General features: G+C 31.9%; 1 protein-coding gene across 4 annotated transcripts in view; it reads right to left on the bottom strand.

Moving 5' to 3' along the window:
- Positions 1 to 440: 440 nt before the first annotated feature.
- LOC143244727 (uncharacterized) overlaps positions 441 to 20,010 on the bottom strand; it is a 56,520-nt gene continuing 36,950 nt past the window's right edge. For 2 of the 4 annotated variants that reach the window (XM_076489890.1, XM_076489892.1), the window contains 6 exons: positions 18,843 to 19,003; positions 17,926 to 18,121; positions 11,955 to 12,026; positions 4,370 to 4,531; positions 2,698 to 2,809; positions 441 to 1,115 (listed from right to left, as the gene is read on the bottom strand). In XM_076489890.1, the coding sequence (XP_076346005.1) occupies positions 707 to 1,115; positions 2,698 to 2,809; positions 4,370 to 4,531; positions 11,955 to 12,026; positions 17,926 to 18,121; positions 18,843 to 19,003 (1,112 nt within the window). In that variant the 3' untranslated portion in view covers positions 441 to 706. The remainder of the gene's footprint in view (positions 1,116 to 2,697; positions 2,810 to 4,369; positions 4,532 to 11,954; positions 12,027 to 17,925; positions 18,122 to 18,842; positions 19,004 to 20,010) is intronic. The other 2 variants (XM_076489891.1, XM_076489893.1) reach the window with 2 other exon arrangements.

The following is a 20,010-nucleotide window of genomic DNA, read 5'->3' as shown; positions in this document are numbered from 1 at the left end:
ATTTTATTCAGGGTTTGTTTTGAAGCAGGAAGTGCACTTGCTTACTTTTATTTAGAAAAGAGTAACCTAGCTGCTTGCTGACCAATTTAAAAAGTTAATATCTTTTATATATTTATTTTATGTCCAGCTTAATTCAGTAAATGAATAACCTTCTTTTAGTCATTCCACTCAGTTTTAACTTGTCAATCTCTCTAACCATTCTTGTTCCAGAAGCATAATTTACCTCTAAATCTGATGAAACATTAAAAACCAATAGTTCCTTAGAATCTTTTGTTAGTTGTCTCTCATCATCTAGAAACTTGTTGGAAACAACAAACAGGTCTTAAATATTATTTTTACACAACTCTGATTTTGAATCTGAAATGAAAAAGGTAATGGAATGTGTAGAAAAACAACAACAAAAAACACTACATTAACATAAAGCTAAACAACTATTGCTATCAACTGAAAAAAAAACTTTATTGGCTCTTAAAAAATACATTTCATTGCAATGAGAGCTTAAAACACCATACATTACACAAGTGTTGACAACAGCCTGATGAAGTACAAGAAATACCATGGTACTTTATAGGTCAACCAATAAACAAAAAGTGTTAATTTCTCTGTCTTAAATAACCATAAAAATTTAATTTTTACCTGTTAAATTCTGTTATGTCTTAATTTTACTTGAAAGTTTAATACCTTAAAATCCTCATATGAACTCCACTTAATCACTATCTGCATTACCCACTTTCACAAGTAAAGGAGAATGGTACTGATTGTTAGGCTTGTCTTTTCTGATTCTGTTTAACTTTGACCTCAGGTCACCTTGTACTGTTACAACACTTCGTAAATTGAACTTGGAACCCAATTTCTTTCGAAGATCTCCAGAATACCTCACTTTATTTTGTTCACTATCTGAATCACCGTCTTGAACCTGCTGTTTGCTAGACAGTCTGTCCCACACACTGCAGTTTCTCTGACCAGACTTCTGGGGTTCTAGGTCTACTTCAACTTCACTATCCTCACTGCTAATTAGATCACTGTCAGAAGGAAGATTACCTCTGTCTCGAGGTGATAACCGATTTCTGATGTCATGAGAACAAATGGCATTTCGTTTCTGAGCTGCTGCCTCTCTAAAGAAAGTATTAGAATCCACTTGTTAAACTCAGAGAACAACACATGATCATTTACTGCTCATGAATGAACATCAGAGATAACAAAATTACCAAATCACAAAAGAAGAAACTTGATAAACTGAGTAAATTAAACCTTCCTTCTTCGGGGATCAAACTTCTTGTTTTGTGATCATTTCTTTTTATACTGAATGTCACTAATATTTATTTTACTTATTAAGTCACAGAACATTCAATAATAATCATTGTTCATATCTAAAAAAATGCTTAACACACAATAAATAACTAAGCAAACACAAATACAATAAACATTTAGATATCTCTTGTTTTCTTATACCATTCATTTACTAAGGATAATGGTACAACGTAACTCATGACTGACTGACTGGCTTAAACCAACAACACTCACAAAGAGTTTATGCAAGTGATATTATAGATTTCTTTTCTTTTTACAAAAGGTAAAATTGAAAATATAATCTCTGAAATAGGGGTCTAATATATTCTTTGATTTGCTGTACTCTCTGCCATTTACTGCAGTTTCACCTATTCAAAGCTAAGCAGCACAGCTTGAGTCATCAAACCAAAGACATACAGTCAGGCCTCTTATAATGCTGATGTGCATAATATACTTTGAAGTGTTTCAATAATTTTAACTCAACATATAGCAATCTGCATTAATTTTGATGTGTGGACCATCTGTTTAACTGATTATATGACACGTTTCTTTTTTTTAACAAAATAAAAAATATAATCTGTTACATACTGCATACATATAAATTAAATTTAGGTTATAAATTTGCAAGTTAAAAAGGACTTAAAAAGTTCGATAAATATTATCTACGCATCACCATTATAATATGTCTAACAGAACTTTTTGTTTACTGACTCAAACTGTGCTGATGAGCCTTGAATAGGTAAAACTATAGCAAATCAAACATATTAGGCCTCTATGTATAAATTATAAGTAAATTTTGCCTGAGATAAAAAAAGAAGTCTAACATAATCATTAAACAGTTGGTCCACTGTATAATGCAGAATAATAAATTAGGTACAATGTCATATTATTATTCACACACTTAAATTACTCTAAACTACTAAATAGTGAAGTAAAATGACTAAAACTCTAAGTAATTTATACAGGTTTAACTCTTCTTGCAAGCTAAATGCTGGGAAGAGACAAGAATAAAACTAAAGCTTCTGATATCGAAGTTTGGTTGTTTTTTTTTTTTGTTCACTAACATGGTGGGACCAAAATATATTTGAAATACATAAAAATTTTTAATTGAAATAAAAAACTCAGTAAATTTTAATAAGTCAATAGTACAATAAAAACAGTGGAAAACTTATTCACTTGTTAAAATAAAGAAAAACAATCTGAATATATTGTTGTTTACATATTTAAAAAAGCTTTAGAATTTACAATAGTCAGATAATTATAAAGTTAACACCTGACTTAGAAAACAGATTATTTTCTTCCTCTTATTTTACTGTTTGTAATTACAAGAAACAAAGGTGTTTAAGTTACAGATAATGCCAACTTTTTGTAATTACTATACACTTTGACAAAACAAGTTCGTCATACCTTTTCTTCTTCTGCTTTTCCTCCTCTTCATCAGCATACATCTTCATACGAGGAACTTTAATAAGTGGACGCTCATCTTCATGGTCAGAAGAGATTCCACCTAGCCGATTTGCTTAAAGTTCAAACAAACACATTTAATATAAATTACAGTGCATCTTGTCACATAAAAAGGGTTTTAAGAACTGATGAAATGACAAACCAAAACATTCAAAGCTAACAAGTTGTGAATTCACATGTTAATAACTTGACAGATAATTTTGATATTACATCAACTAAAAATATGGCTAATCATGAGGACTTTAAGTGTGTTGATAAAAGAAAACAGGTTGGTATTTGCTATCTGAATAATACCTTATATGCACATAAGTTAAGTAGCCAGGTCAGAAAATCTTCAAGGTTCAGTTACTGCTGACCCTACTGACCAGACAGATGATAACCAATCAGTAGAAGCATCCACCATCATGAGGGCTTTAAATTAAACAACAGGACTGACTGTCAATTTTATAATGCACTTACAGATGAAAGTGCAGACAATTTTCAGTTGTATCATGACATGAACATTGGAAATGCTGACATGCTAACTCTCAGAATACATACAAAGTTGGTAATGTTCAGCAGTATAACAATACAAACATTGAACCCTCTGATCTTCAGTCTGGCATGTTAATTACAAGGCCATGCCTGGCCTAAAATAAACCAGAATAATATTATCTAAAAATAATACTGGCAACACTTTTGGAGTGGAATTAATGTTAAGCTTACTGAATAGGTTTCACTATGGAACCCAAGTATTTCTCAAAACTTCTGAAAAAAACCTGAAAATAAATTCTATATCAAGACATTCAGTAAATTTCATTTGTTAGTAAGAGAGAGTATAATGTACACAAGCTTCTACCAACTGAAGAAGCTTTGTAGAAGAAGTGAAATGTTTTAGTAAAGGATTTGTTTTTCAATTTCCTGAGATAAGCTGATATGGTCTGAAAGGTAATTTACAAAAACGAAAACACTTCAGATGGATGCAAAAATACTAAAATAATCTAAGAATGCTTGAAATTATTTAATATTTTACAAACTTAGTTTTTATTTTCATTAAATTTATCTATCATGTGGAAACCTATAACATACTTTTGTCTTTCAATGCAGTTATTACTTTTCATGTCTAATGATTATAGTTAGTACACTTATTAAAACCTTCACTGTAGTTCAAAAACTTCAAATGTTTTAAATATTAAGTCTTTATGAAAATAAAAAAAATACTACATGATTACTATATCAAATTCAGACAGTGATGAGAAACTAAATTTAATATTTTTGTATAGTTCAAGCAAAGTAGTATGGATCAATTTTACAGTAGAGAGCAAGATGAAACATTACACTTAAACTGTCAGTTTAGTAGTTCTAAAATCCCTTTTCCTAACTAAACAGTTTCTCTGTTATATATACAATAGTTTGATATTATAAAGTGGCTTTTATCTTTCTGAAATGAACAAATTATTTTCTATAATTTGCTAAACAAGTCTCACTCTCAAACTATAATAAAATAATCTATATTATTAAAAATTTATAAAAACACAAGAAGAAAATATAAAACACAATGTGTAATTTAATAATCATGATTTTAAATTATGCATACTCCATGGAGATCTCAAGTATGACTGGACAAAAAGTTTACCTAAATCCTTCTGTAAATCAGTCTTCATGTGCTGAATATGCTTATCAACATCTGGGTTTGTCTTCTTCATGACTACCTCTTCTAAAACATCCTGCAATTCTTGTTTTTCTTGTTCTCGTCTAAAACGTCTTTTTCTGGATGTACTTATTATACCTGTAAGACCTTCCATCAACCAAAATAATAACACCTTTACCTAGTCAACTACATATTTGTGCAACCAAGCAAAGGAAATTCTTATACAGCAGATAATTACTGTAGCTTCAGATAATTACTTTAATCCTGATGTAAGAAATAGACATGGAAAATATAGTAACAAAGCTAACATTTTTCTAATCTGAAAATTTATTTTCAATAAATACCTCTACACAGAACACATATGTTTCTCATGTGTCTAAGAGATTTGCATGTCGCTAACTTGGAGCTAACTCCCACCTAAATTCACTTGTTTAATGTGAACTGTGCTAGTGTGTGATGATGTTATCATGCAACAACAGCTAAATAGAAGGTCAATATGACTTCCATGCACAGTAAATCCCCTAAGTACTTGCACTCAAGATAATTTCATTCTTAGATGAGGGATGAAAAAAAGGTGCACTACAGGTGGGGAGTTTGAGTAAGAATGTGTGAAGAGGCAAAAATATATCAGAAATACATTTTCAGATTAACACGTTAACTTCCCAGACAATAACTCACTTTCTCACACAGAAGAGCTAGAATCCCTCATTGAATTGGCAAAGAATCTGGTGCAAAATGTAAACCTGGAAAGCACCCAAAGGGAAAATCCATAAAACGTGGCACCTGATGGCAAAGGCACATCCATAGATGACCACATCTTGTCTCAACTAAGATATATTCCTTGCTGAAAATGTGAAGGAGGAAGAGGCAAAAGAGTTTCAAGTGCTGCAGGAATAGGAAGAATCTGGATATGCTCAACCAAGCACCTACTCATAAGTGGATGGTAAACCAAAATAAAGTACTGTTAAAATGTGATCAGACTGTATAATGTATATTGACCTCAATTCTACTGAACAGATGACTTTGGCTGCAAGAGGAGGGCACACGAGCTGTTTGAGAGATGATCTATAGTACTTGGACAGTATCACCACTGCTCTACTTCTTTCTGTATTGTGGTAAGCCCAACCAGTAAAAACGTATCCAAGGTCCCTCACCCTAGAAGCTGGTAAAATGGCAAGGGTGTTTTGTGCTTCACTTGAAGAGGTGGTGAGGGGGATTTACACTGGGTAGACCCAGAGAAGTGCCCAGATTACCAATGTCCAAAAGCAAGGAGTCCTGAAATGGGTGCTCCCTTTAAGGTTGATGTAAGAAACAACTATGGAATTAGCAGAATGGATCATAAACAAACATCCACCAGAAAAAGAAAGAAAGAGAAATTTGTCTGACTAACAGTAAAAAGATTTAAGCACATTGAAGTAGAGGAAGCTCTTGTCCTTGCCAGAAGTCATGTTATCATTCTGACATGTGCCCCAACCAGAGAGAGAAGAAAATCAATGAAGAGATGAAAGTCTGGTCTGAGGAATAGTAAAGGAACATATGACACAGTCCTGGAACAGTATAGCCACTGTAACAAATCTTTGAAAAGAAAAGAGTGATTCACAATTGAAAACAATGAATCACAAGAGGTTCTACAGCTCTCACAAGATCCCCTGGAGGAGGTGTATGTCCCAAAGAAATTAGTGGTTCTACGAAAGCCAGAAACTCTCTGAAGCAAAATAAACATTTGCATAGGATAAAAACAAAAAACACAAATGTTGGAGACTAGACATTCTATTGCTGGCAAGCAAAGAGGTGAAGGCGTAGCGCAGCTGATACAAGAGTTGAAGAAAATGCCTGGATGAAAATACTCTGAAATCTTGACAAGTCATTCCAACTAAGCAGCCTCTTGTACAAGAAGGAGCTGTTAGAAGAGAATACCTTCTGAAATGGGCCATGAGAACCAATCATTCATGTAGAAGTTGAATCTCAACTCCAGACCATGAAGGTGAAGATTGAAAACCTTCACAATTTGATTGAATTCATAAGGTGCTGATGCTATACTGGAGGAAAGAATATAGGATTGGCTGGCTTAATTCTGATGGATAGAACAAAGAAAAATGTTTGCAGGATGGGGTAGTTGGAGTATGTGTAAGTAGGTGTCCAACAAGTGACCTTGGTTATTATAGAGTGAGTGAAAAAGACCACAAAGAGGAAAGAAAGTTTCTATTTAGAACCATAGAACAACCAAAAATCAGTTGAAAGACTGTGGTTCAATCATCAACTGCCAGTCTCTGGTTTTCTTGGGGAGCACAAATAGATGAGAGTAAAAACTCAAAGAAGGAGCTTGTACCCTCTTGATGGCAGTTACAATCAACAGATCCAATACTGTACCCTTGAGACACTGAAAAAAAATGGGGTCAGAAGGATGAGAAAATATGAATAGAAAGATTGTGGGTGAGAACTTGAAGGTACAGGAAAAAGAGGTAACACAGAATATTAACGAGAAAAAAATGAAGCTGCAAAAATTGGGAATTAAAAGGCAAAGAGTCTGCTAATCAAGCAGGCAAGAGATTTTAAAAACTAGAAATCTAGAAAAGAAAAGGAAGCATGGTTGTAAGCTAAAACAAAAGAATCAAGAAGGTGGGGGATGAGGCACATGGGTTCTGGTATGAAGTTGTTCAAAAGATGTCAGCACAAACCCTGGTATCAGGTGATGAATAAAATACTAAATTCTCCCAAGCATTAGTTTCATGAAGCAAAGAAAATGAGAAATAATAAGATATGAGCAAAAATTAAAGAAGTAGCATACTTAAGAAATTATGTCCTGAAATAAAGTGGAAGGTTGGGTCTCTCTTCATATGGTTTGTTTGTACCAAAACCAAGTAGTGGGACCAGTCAATGAAATTAATTTTCTGTCTTCCCACTGATCTCTCTTAAACTGAGGGAAAGAGACATCAGAGAAACAAATGAGAAGGAAGAAGAGAAGCAGTGTATATATATATAAAGGATTTCACAACACTTTACAATGACTATGACATCTTTAACAGTCTTATATTTGTAACTTTGTCATTTCCACAGGATAAAGTAGAAGTCACTATCACTTGATAATTGATAAATTATTAAAATGCTTTTGAATGAAAAGCTAATCTAAAACAAAAATCAAATTTTCAATTATGATCACAAAAATCAGTAACTCAAAAAAAACAAACTACCATTCAATATAATGCTGTGGAAAAGAAGGAAGTTATAGTGAGTGAAAGTACTTAGAGCAGTGGTTCCCAACCTTTTGTGGTCCTTGCACTCCTCCCTTAAATATTGTACATTTGTGTGTGCACAGGCATTCAAAGAAAATTCATTTCTTTCTTCCTTAATCATCAAATATTAAAACCAAAGACTGTTTCCATTTTCATATTAATAAATTGCATCAAATTGTTTCTTCTGTACATCCCCTGGAACCTCATTTTGCACCCCCCAGAGGGTTTCAGCACCCTTGATTTAGATGGAGATACTGTGGTCCCTCTATCAGTAGAGAGCTATTGTTGCATGCCAACATCTCGTGCTCCAGCTTAGTTCACATCAAACACAAGAATTTAGGTATGTGTCAGCAAAAGACTGCTGGCATGTAAATCTATTAGGCAGATGCAATAGAAGTATAGCTATTGTGTGTGTGAAAGTGAGGTACTGTCTCTGAATGCTACAACTATTGTTTGTTTCATTTATATAGTTTCTCTTCTGATACAAATAACAATCAATGGCACTTCCTGGATATGAAAAGAGACATCTTAAGCTACCATTAAAATAATCAATTCCTTCTTTATAATGTAAGCTTATGAATAAATGTGATATTTAATTGATTTATATAGATAATTTGTAAACACAAATTTTATTCAAAATTCAGGGTAAAAAATGAAGATATCTCAAATCCTCAAAACATGCAGAGCCCTAAGAATTAAGAAAACAACATGCACAGAATAGTTCATTTTAGTCTTCTCAACAAAAGTTAAAGCACTATAAACTTATATAGCTATGTGAGGCTGTACAGACTGGTACCACTGCATCCTTTATTGTATGCTTTACACAGGCTAAAAACAAACAAATATTCAAGGATCCAATTTACTGATTTTAAAAGAACACGAACTTCATCAAAATTTAATATCTTATTTTTCTATTATATTTTAGAAAAATGCAGTAATAGCTATACAAAATATTCTACATGTAAAAGTATCACCCAACCTATTGAAAAAACAATTATTCAAGAAGAAAGAGACAATTAAGTGAATGGCCTTGTGTTTTTTAACCTAAATGCTGTGCTTTGGCTGAAGCTAAAAACTACTCTCTGGTGCAATGAAAACCATATATCTACTAAACATATTATTAACAAACAGCAACTAAAGACACCACAAAATTAAGATTATACAATAACTTATTAGAAACAGTACCAAGCTCATTAGACAATTCTAAATGTTTCATCAGTATTATTTCAACCATTATCACGAGAAGTTGAACTATAAAACTATTCACTGACCCTAATGCCATTTCTAATAAATACATTATCGTGCACTTTAACAGTGCAGTGTTTTTAAGTTTACTTTATGCAAAAGTTCTGTTTTTCACCATAATTGTTATTTTAAATTGCCAATAAAATACAGTCAAGTTTTACCTGACTGACTGCTGAACATGCATAATAACACACACAAGCATGCCAATAAAAGCAAACATTCATATTCCTTGTCAGTGAGACCACTTTCATATTATTACATATATTAACAATGTTATGTATCTTGTTGTCTTCACAAATAACTGCATTCTATTATTTTAAAAGTTTTCTTAATTTACTGTACCAAACAAAAAAAACTTTATGGGTCAATGAAACCTTTTATATCTCAATGTAGTGTTTGGCCTGTATGTTATTTCAGAAAAAAATGTTGCAAAAAGTGCTGTCACATGTTTCAGTTACTACAGAGTACAAATACAAGTAAAATCGTAAACCAGCTTTTCAAAATTGTTATTCAGTTCAGATATGAAAATAAACAAGAACACAATATCAAGATAACACTAACAAAACATAATGCCCTATTAACACTTCTAATTGTTCCCAAAATATTCAGTAGCAGGGACTCAAAATGTCGATTAAAACATTCCAGCCAACATCCACCTTCATATAAATAATGATTGATCTAATCAGATATAAACTAACAAGGTGTCTTTAATAGTATATGTTTGGCTATTTCATAAAAAAAGCAGTTAGGTTAATGATACTCATTCTATTATATTGCTGTTGTCAGCATTTACATTTCTCTATTTTTATCAACAAAGTTTAGGCAATTTCTAATAAAGAACCTAGACTAGAACCATTATTAATTATTTTTTAGTAGTTATACTGAACATGCAGTTAAAAATAGTGAAACATCCATGTTCTTTACCCCAGCAACAATATTTTGATATTACATTTCTGCAAACATATCTTCAGCTTTTTTTTACATTAATAACATCTTTATAACAATAATCACATGACAAATGTACATAGTTCAAAGTCTGTTACTGATCAGTGTTGCCATCAGTATTTCACATTTTATGAGTCTCAGTTTCTGGAGACTGTTTTTTGGAAAACTGAAATAAATGCAACAATGTGAGAGAGACAGAGTAAGGCTAAAAAAACACCAATTTTCCAGGCTTTCAAGAAGTGAAGAATTCTCTCACAAAATTTCCTAACTTTCCAGTATTTCCATTAGCTGTATGAAACATAAAACAAGCAAATACTATTGCTCAGTCAATCATCATTTTTTTTAATGTGTATAGCTAAATACAGGTGCACTTCACAAACCCTTACTTATACCACATTTGTTCTCAACAGAACTAATCAATCTCAACAAACATTTAACATGAAAAGCATGATAATCTAACAATCATGTGTGAAAAATGAGCAAATATAGGTTGAAATAATGATTATCAGAGGATATCCACAATTAAATTTGTTATATATAAATGAGGTAAGGAAAGAAAAAAAAAGTTTAATCATGATAATTAACTTTCATTGTTTGTTGCATCATATCAATAAAGTCTCTGAAGGAAACAGTAACTGATTTACAGCTGTAGTAAAAGTTGCCATATCTGAATAGCATCACAAAAAGAAAAAGTACCTGTATGATAAACCAAACACATGATATACTGCTACAGTAAGGGTTGCCAAATCAGAGTAATATCAACAGTAACTCAAGTTTCTAGGGCTGCCACAAGTGTCACCAAACAAAGAATAATTAAGAACATAAACTACAAAACACATATTGTGTGTGGTAGCAAAGGTGCCACTCAAATCAGTGTACGTGGGTAATGGTGTTCTCAGTGAGAAAAGCTTGGAAACCAATGAGTAACTAATTCACAGCAGTTATTACAGGTTGATATACAAGAATAGTATCTCAACTCTTTGTTACTAAGCACAAAGCTACATGACGGGCCATCCGTAATGTAACCATAATAAATACTGAAACTCAGATTTTACTAGTATGAGATGCTGAGCCACTGGAAGGGAGGGGGGCTATCATGAAAGAAAGTATTTGTATGATAAAAACAGTAACTGTTTTACAGCTCTATTAAAGATTGCTATATCAGAATAGTATCACAAAAACAATAACTGATTTTATACCTATAGTATAGATGGCTACATTAGAACAATATCATAAAAGAAAGTAACTAATGATGAAAACACAAACTGAATTATTGTTCTATTAGCCCTCTTGCTATGGGAAGGTCAAAATGCTTATGTCACAACTTCTTAGTTACTTTCACAAGTTAAACTACTATGACATTGAAAACATAGTTAATAAATTATTTTTTATATCAGAATTTTAAGTTCTTAATTTTGATAAAAAATGTTTTAAAAATCATTATCTCCCTAATATGAATATTGTGACATTTGTTCTTTAGGTCTTACCTCTTCTCTGATTTTTTTATCAATCCACTGAGTACAGAATTTAATGTAAATTACACATTATGAGATAGGTATTACTAAGACAAAGGATAATTTTCATAGCCTTCAGTCTTATTGGTTTACAGAGCCATAAAACTGAAAATCAGACCCACCTGTCACATCCTCTCTTTCACAAATTGCCAGTAGTTCACTCTATTTTATACTATGTTATTTATAACCAATAGAAAACAAGAATAAAAGTTTTAACTATTGTACTTAACAACTAGTTTGAAAATATCTCTGTTCAACAGTACCTTAAATATTTTTTTTTACTTCTATAATTTCCTGGTTCTCATTGACTTTTTTAAAGATTATCTGATACCATTTTCTTAAATTCACTTTAAGACTCACACAAGACAAATAAGAGAGCCAAAGGTTAAAATGTTTAAATTGGTTTTTGATATTTTTGAATGTTAAAACATCAAACACCCATTTCAAATTTTTAACTAATTTATTTTAGCTGTGATGCACAAATTTTATAGTATTCAGGATGTATCCACTTTATTACAGCTTCACCTTTAGTTTTCTAGGTCTATTGCTACCCTAGATTACCAAATCATCTTGTGATCAATAGTACAATGATAGAGAAAAATAAAAACTATCACACAATAATGAACACCTCACCTCCATAATTAGGATTACCATATTTCCTGTAATACAAGCTTGATTTTTCAGATCCTTGAATCTTTCGATCCTCTGTATATAAGGTTGAAATCCACAAATTTAAATAACAGTCCTTTTAAAAACTAAAAACAAGTAATACTTTCAATGTTTGCCATATAACTAAAAGCAGATTTTCTGTTTAGTTTATTTCTTCCAAAGCAAAAAACAGTAAGAAAATTCCCATTTGGGTTTAAAATACTTGAAGCTGAGATTTTCATGTAAAAATACAGTTTCTTAAATGATAACTTTAATATGTAAACTTTAAGTATTACATTTAGTTATACAATGCTTACTAGAAGAAAGTAGCTAACTAAACATAAATCCAACTTTTCAGTAGTTCCTGTTCTTCTTCCTTTACTGATCCATTAAAACAATGTAAACTAAAAACCAAAAATAAGCAACAGTTTTCATTCACCACCCAATACCACTTTCTCAACTGAAGCATAAAAAAAGTTATTTTCTTTACCATTCATTGGACCATTGTAACTAATCATCTAGACTGAAATCCAACTGAACAAGTTCCTGTTCTTCACCTTTTACTGGTCCATGATAACTATCTAAACATGAACCCAATTTAACAACAGTTCTTATTCTTTGTCTTTTTTTTGTCTATTATCATTATCTAAGGTGAAACCTAACTTAAAAACAGCTCTCATCCATCACTCAACATTAGTCTATTACAACTATCTAAACTGTTGATGAACTTATGAGTTTTCATTCTTCTCCCTAAACTTGTCCACAAATACTATTTATATTATCACCAAACATATCAATGAACTAAATATAATTTTCATAATTTTATGTTTGCATTATATTAACACATAAATATAGATTTTAAACATTTGGAAGAACAGATATATAAAATAATACAGTTAAACAAAAGTGATTTTGCAAAAAAAATAAATAAAAAATGGTGGTTTAAGTTAATGATATTCTGAGACTGAAAAGGAAGAAAAACATATTAACCCTCTCGCTATGGGTCTTCCTATGCTCAGTGGTCAAGGGTCACGTTGTCATGTTCTTAGACTTACATTCAAAATTTTACTGATCTACTATTTTACGAAGTTATGCCAGTTAGTGTGATATTACAATTTACATTATAATTCATATTTCAGTATTATAAATTAGTTAATTTCTTAATTAAAAAAATATATATATTATACAAACACGTACACACACAAAAACGTAACCTATTTGTCACAGTCTCATGAAAGAGTGAATGATGGCAAAGGTAGATGACAATACCCCAAGAAGGAAAAAACAGCTAATCAAAGCAGAGAATGGGAGATGAATGTATGAGAAGTAGTTCATTGTTTGACACACAAAGTACCTCTAGAGTAGACATATAGGGAAAAAGGAAGGTGCATGATAGGAGTGAAGATGGAAAGAAGGAGACAAGGAAGAAAAGCACAATTAAATCACAATCTAAACCCAATGGATAAAGGAGGAAGGGAAAAATCACAGACAAAGAAATGGAGGAAAAAGGGGAAACATGGAAACTTGATTTAACAAAAATAAGCATCATGTACTAGACCAAGAGGGTCAATCAGATTCCACTGAAAAGAAACATTGAAGATGGTATGAAACAAACAAAAATTGAAAGAAATATACCACATGAGTCACTAAAATTTAGATTAATAAAACTAATCCAGAACAAAAGAAACAAATTGAACCAAAACAGCTGAGAAAAACCAAATCAGTGGCATCCAGAAAAGTTCAATCACAAAGACTTGAATCAACGTGGCATGGATGCTCAAAATTTTGGGTGAGAAGACTAACAGAAAAAAGAAACAAATAAACCTGTTTAAACTTCATGGCAGTCAGGACAAGATAACGATGAATCAGAAACCAAAGAGGTAACAGAGAAAAATTTGAAAAGTTTATGTAGAAAAGTACTCTTATAGGATATAGAGCCACCAAAATTTAAAAGAATAAAGAGGTCACTTCTTGGGAAAAAGTATCAAGATTGGAAATTCTATTAGCAATGAGGACAAAGCACCTGGAACATGACTCTTCCAGGGACATATGTCAAGTCTGTGAGTTCAAAAAAAATATCCCTTGTTTACTTCAAAGAGAAGAAGGAGTGTCATCTTGGCAAGTGATATAAGCAACCACTATCAACAAGTCAAAATGAAACAAGATTGGTCAGACTAAACAAAAAGAAGAGTGTACACTAAAGCACCTTGGACTGCAGAAGTATCCAAAGGTGAAGGGAATAAAGACCTTTGAACTGAAGAACATTAGTCTGAAGCTTCCTACTCACAAAACCATGCCCTCCAGAGATAAGCATAAAAGAAGAGAAACAATTGAAAAGAAGAGGAGGAAGCAGTAAACCTAAAGCCAAAGGGGATAGGTTGAACTATCAAGGCATACAGATGAAGCTGGAAGGGTGAAAATGAAGAAAAAACACAAAGTAAAGACTTGGATAACCAAAAATGTCTTTGGGAAAACAGATTTTCCCATTAAAAGGAGTGTTTAAAAATACACATCACAAAGAGTTTAGAATGTGTGAAATATAACATGAAAAACGTATCCAACTAACTGAGCCAACTATGGAATGGAAGGAAAATAAGAGTGTGACCACATTACTTTCATGTGAGATGAGCTAACTGAAGCCAGATATGAAATGAATGTTGTTGGTAAAATCCCCCAGATGTGTAAGATGAGTAAAATGCAGACCATCCCACAAATGATATATGAGAGACAAAGCAAGTTCAAAGGTCAAAGCATGAAACTCTTACTTAATAGTGTGGTGAAAATATCAAAAATAAGAACGTATACCATGGGCATTCTCATTCTTGCAGAAACAGCCTAATCAAATGCAATCAAAGATGATATATTAAAACAGAAAAAACCACAAAGTGATTAAGATGGAACAGATTGATCCAGAACCCCAATCAGCATGGAGCAAACAAAACAAATGAAGAATACTTATAGGTACAATAAGTAAAGAATGGTCAGATGCCAAATATATAAGATGCATAAAGTTAATAATGTTTCAGAATAAAACAAAAGAGCAACTAAAAAAATTCAATATAGTATCATAGATACCCCACGAGGCTGAGTGTACAAGAGTAATTCCAGATAAATGGACCAATGGAGAAAAATAATTTACTATAAGACCCAATTAGTAGCAGATAGTAAACAAGCAGCAAGATCTTAAAAGCAAAGAAGTTGCATGTGGAAGGAGCAACCTAAAAATTGGGAATCATCACAACATGAAAGGAGGAGAATTAACAGAAATAAAGATGGCATCAATCAGGAAGAAAATCCACTTTATGGTAAGTAGAACCAATAAGAATTAAAACCTGCATGAGTTGAGGAATGCATGTATCCAAATGCAAAGGAGAGACAAAAAAACTCATAATGAAATCATGTCATGAGTAGGGGAGTATACAGAGAAACATGTCAACAACAAGAAAAATTTAGATAGGCTTGGAAGGCATTCCATGAAAATATGGAAGAAAACTGAAAAACCTAGGTCATCTCAAAATGGATTCAGCCACTATAGAAGGAAGGCGAACAATACTGAGAGTATGTAGGGTGTGTCCTGACACCCATGGGCCCTCACAATCAAAATTAATGGGAAGTAGTATAAATTATAGGTTAAATATAATTAAGAGCAAGAAGTATGAAGTATAAATTAAACAAAAATATTGGTAAGAAGTATAAGCTATAGAGAAAAATAAAAATGAAATAGTCGATACAGTTGAAATGCTAAGAAATTGTGTAATGAAATAAACATATGAATATTATGTTATGCACTGAAGAAAAGGTAATTTCAGTATTGATGAAACCATAAACAGAACCACAAGTAAACTAAAAATAACAGACACTTATTAAACTTAATTGAACATAAATTTTATCTAATTATCGATTAACCCAGAAGTAGAACTTCAGCTAAACCATAAATAATCAGTGATGAAGACTAATTAAACAATACTTGACAAAGAATATCACCAAGCACTAGAAGAAAAACTTATCTGAATAATAAGTATGTACAATATTCGAATACATTTCTGTGGACCTCATCTCTTGGGTTCCACATAAACCAAATGAACAGGAAAAAGATAAAAGAAAAATAATAACATAAATGAAATAGACCTGATTGTATAAAATTAATGAAGTGTGCAGTAACAGTAACCTACATATATGTGATATGTGGAAGAAAAACAATGTAGTGAAATTAATGATAAAAATACCAGTAAGATGAATAACAGTAATCCAAAAATTACAAATGCCATGGTAAGCCTAAGCATATGATAGAGTAGAAAAAAATACAACTAAAACTAATGGCTAAATTGGACTATGAGTACTAATCAATCTAATATAACTTATTTTATGGAACCCGAATAATGATGGGGCCCAGCATGGCCACGCTCGTAAGGCGTGCGACTCGTAATCCGAGGGTTGCAGGTTTGCGCCCGCGTCATGCCAAACATGCTCGCCCTCCCAGCCGTGGGGGCGCTATAATGTGATGGTCAATCCCACTATTCCTTAGTAAAAGAGTAGCCCAAGTGGGTGGTGATGACTAGCTGCCTTCCCTCTAGCCTTACACTACTAAATTAGGGATGGCTCGGTACAGTGGGCTAACAACCTCCTCACTTAAATACCTGTTGGAGAATCCGCAAGCCATTGCGACCCTATGTTCCTTGATGGAATCTAATAATGAATGAATGAAATAATGATGGATAACAGTATTAACAATAAAAGTATACAATATAACATCTTATTTTTTTAAAGTCAACAGACTGCAATTCAAATGTATGTTCCCACAAACACGAGGCAAGACACAATGAAAGTTAGTTCATTGGATAATTAATCTCCTGATGAAGTAAAGATTAAAAATCTTCCCATGGAGCACTGTGACTGTAAGCCTGTGTAAATCTGCTAATAGATCATATAATCTCCAAAGTGGTAACATATAATTCATAATCCAAAATCAATAACAAACCAAAACTGTGTTGGTAAGATCAATAAAACGTTTGTTAATTAATTGTAACTGGGTAGAAATATAAAATAATTCTACTTCAGTCTAACTACAGAAATTACAAATATAACTACTATATAATAAAAATTAAACTTACTGAGAGAAATTAATAGAAAGATAAAGGAAAATATTAAAATAAAACATTTGAAAAGAGCACAAACCAAACATCAGAACATGAGTACCACTAAACAAGAAGTGAAAAAGTGGTAGTTCAGTAGAGTTGAAGAGAGGGTGTCATATGCTTTAAGAGAGTATAACACTCTTATTGGTGGAAGGTTTTTGCATCATGATTTACATTAAAGACTTGTTGTAATCAGTCAATTACAATTCAAAGGAGATAAAAGGCTTGTGACACGTATAAAACATTTTTGCATATAGAGGGCAGCACTGAATGAGAATAGCTTATGGACAGGAGGTAAGATACCTGTATCAAAATCAAAATTACTTTGCATGTTGGATAGTCAACATTTTAAAATAAAAAATGCAAAGAAAATCAGTTTAAAAAAATCTCATATTTTATGTATAAAAGCCTTGTAACATTTATTTATAATCTGCATAATTATGTGGAGATTTCACACTATATGAAAACTATAACAAGCACAAAATGGTTATGAGGTCAGTCTCTGGTACCAAGCCTATAGTGAGAGAGTTAATGTGATACATTTGGCCTATGGACTGTTTCTATTCATATTTTCAAAGTACTTTTACAACACAAACTTTACATAAATTTATAGCTTTGTATTCTAAAAGAAAATAAGTTATAGATAAATGCAAAAAAGAGCATAACTGTCCAACTTGTAAAATGGTTTTTGCCCTTATACCTCCCAATATTAAAAAGTAAAATTAAAATATTTTATCATGTATGTTTAATTCTATGAATTAAATTGACAAACCAAGTTGTCTATTAACATATTTTTCTCCATTGTGAACAGTTTTATTTACCTTTTCCAGCAAATCTCAGAAGAAGATGTCTGGCTTTTTGATCTGGATTTCCTAACCTCCAACAACCAGGAGGCACAGGTATCTCCAGTTTATCACTGGTTGACTCAGGATTCTTTTCACTCTGTACTGTATGCATAGAGTTGTTTTCAGACATTTCTGGCTCTGGTTTCTGATTACCTGCTACAGTCTTTTCTTCCTGTCAATTTTGTATTTTTCTTAAATCACATCTTCAACAAATACACCACGCAAAAGATCTCTGCACCCCTAATTTACTGCACAGGTCTTACTACAGGCTTTACATTTCTCAAGTGAAACAAATGCTCAAAAGAACTGTTAAATCAAAAACATGTTAAGCCTTTCTGACCATAATCTGCTACTTGAATAGCCATTAATTCACTTTGAGCAATTATTTTGATAAATAGATGCTTTCTCTCTTTATTCGTACATTTTCTAATACAGTACAAACATACAAACAATAACAACAAAAACTTAAGTTCACAAAAATATCCTTTCTTCAGTTATATCAGATATATATATATAAAGAACATTTGGACCTCACACATAAGCCTGTTCTCTTAACAATTTCTACAAATGGACACAATACTGAACTCCTTATATTTTAACTCATTAAATATTTATTAAGCACTAATAAAACTTTACATTTTTCAATATGGTTTTAAACTTCTTTACTGAATCTGTTCCCCTCAACACTTTTTGAAAATTAATCTTGGGAAAAGATACCAGTTAAAATTCACAGTGATTAAAAATATACATATCTCTAACATGGCTGTTATTTATTCAAAATCCATTATATTTCATTGTTAGAATATTTACATTTCATTATTTATTAACAAATTCTTACACCTGCAAGTAATTCTTCCAACTAAGAAAACCAAGTAAACTTCTAAAATCCTTACATCTGGAAAAGCTTTGTCTTTTTCAACTTTAGATTTTATCAATTCTCTTTCTTGTTTTTCTACATTTTTTTCTTCCTTTTCCTTAATCTTATCAGTGATATTCTCTTCATCATCATCTGTGTCATCTTCCTCATCACCTGACATGTATACAATTTCTTCACCTTCAAGTTAAAAAGAAAATGTTTCATAAACATAAAACAAAGCATTTAACTAACACAACAGCAAGTTAGCTAGCTTTTAGTATTGACTCAAGGAATCATATGAAGCTGATATAAAAATAATTTAGGCCTTTCCACACAACTAAAACCCATTATAAGCCTGTACTACATAACAAAAATGTTCTCAGCTCAGTTATATGGGATTTACCATTGCTTAAGTACTCTAAAAAAATATTTTACTTTTTGCTTTTACATAAATAAAATCAAGAAGAAATTAGCTACTTTCACTCCACTACAAATTGGAGAATATCACGCAGATTTCTGTGGTGATAGTTTTGTTTACATCAAACAGCGTGCCTACTCTTTCAAATAAGACAATCACAAGTGGTGGCATTTCCTGCACTGCTCAGCAGGAACAAAATGCAGCCATTTTACATTTAGTGTCGACTACAATAACTTTGTCCTGCTGTGACCATCATGTCTGGCATACAAAATCATCAGTGACCTTATTTGAAAGATTATTTTGACTGAAAACAATAGTTGGAAATTTAGTAAAGTTGCAATGCCTCCTGTGTAAGCCAAAACTAGTGGAACTCAACATACACATCAACTCTAATTTAAAGAAATACATGGAGGTAAGTTTCTCAAAATGCATAATTCCAAATCCAGTAAGTTTATACTTGCAATAAGTGAAATAACAAAGTTAAACTGTGTAAGTGTCACCACAAAAAGAATTAAAACTGTTTGAGGTCTAATTTAACAATTTGTATTTGTAGCCAATTCATTACTTGAAAAATAGGTTCTGTTTTTATCACAGACTAAATCTTTAATCATAATGTTTCTGCCTCATATAAATATACTCTAAAGTCTTCAATTAGTGCAAACACTTCCTTGTCCTCTCTTTAAGTTGTTAGATATAAAAGACTATTTACTGTAGGTATTATTAATTTATTTATTTTGCAAGTGGATATTTCAAGAGAGTTAAAAGCAATTATTTTAAAGATGTTCTT

Source organism: Tachypleus tridentatus, chromosome 2 (genome assembly GCF_004210375.1).
Source record: "Tachypleus tridentatus isolate NWPU-2018 chromosome 2, ASM421037v1, whole genome shotgun sequence".
Lineage (NCBI taxonomy): Eukaryota > Metazoa > Arthropoda > Merostomata > Xiphosura > Limulidae > Tachypleus > Tachypleus tridentatus.
The sequence above is the reverse complement of the archived record's forward strand: the minus strand, read 5'-3'. Positions and strand labels throughout refer to the sequence as shown.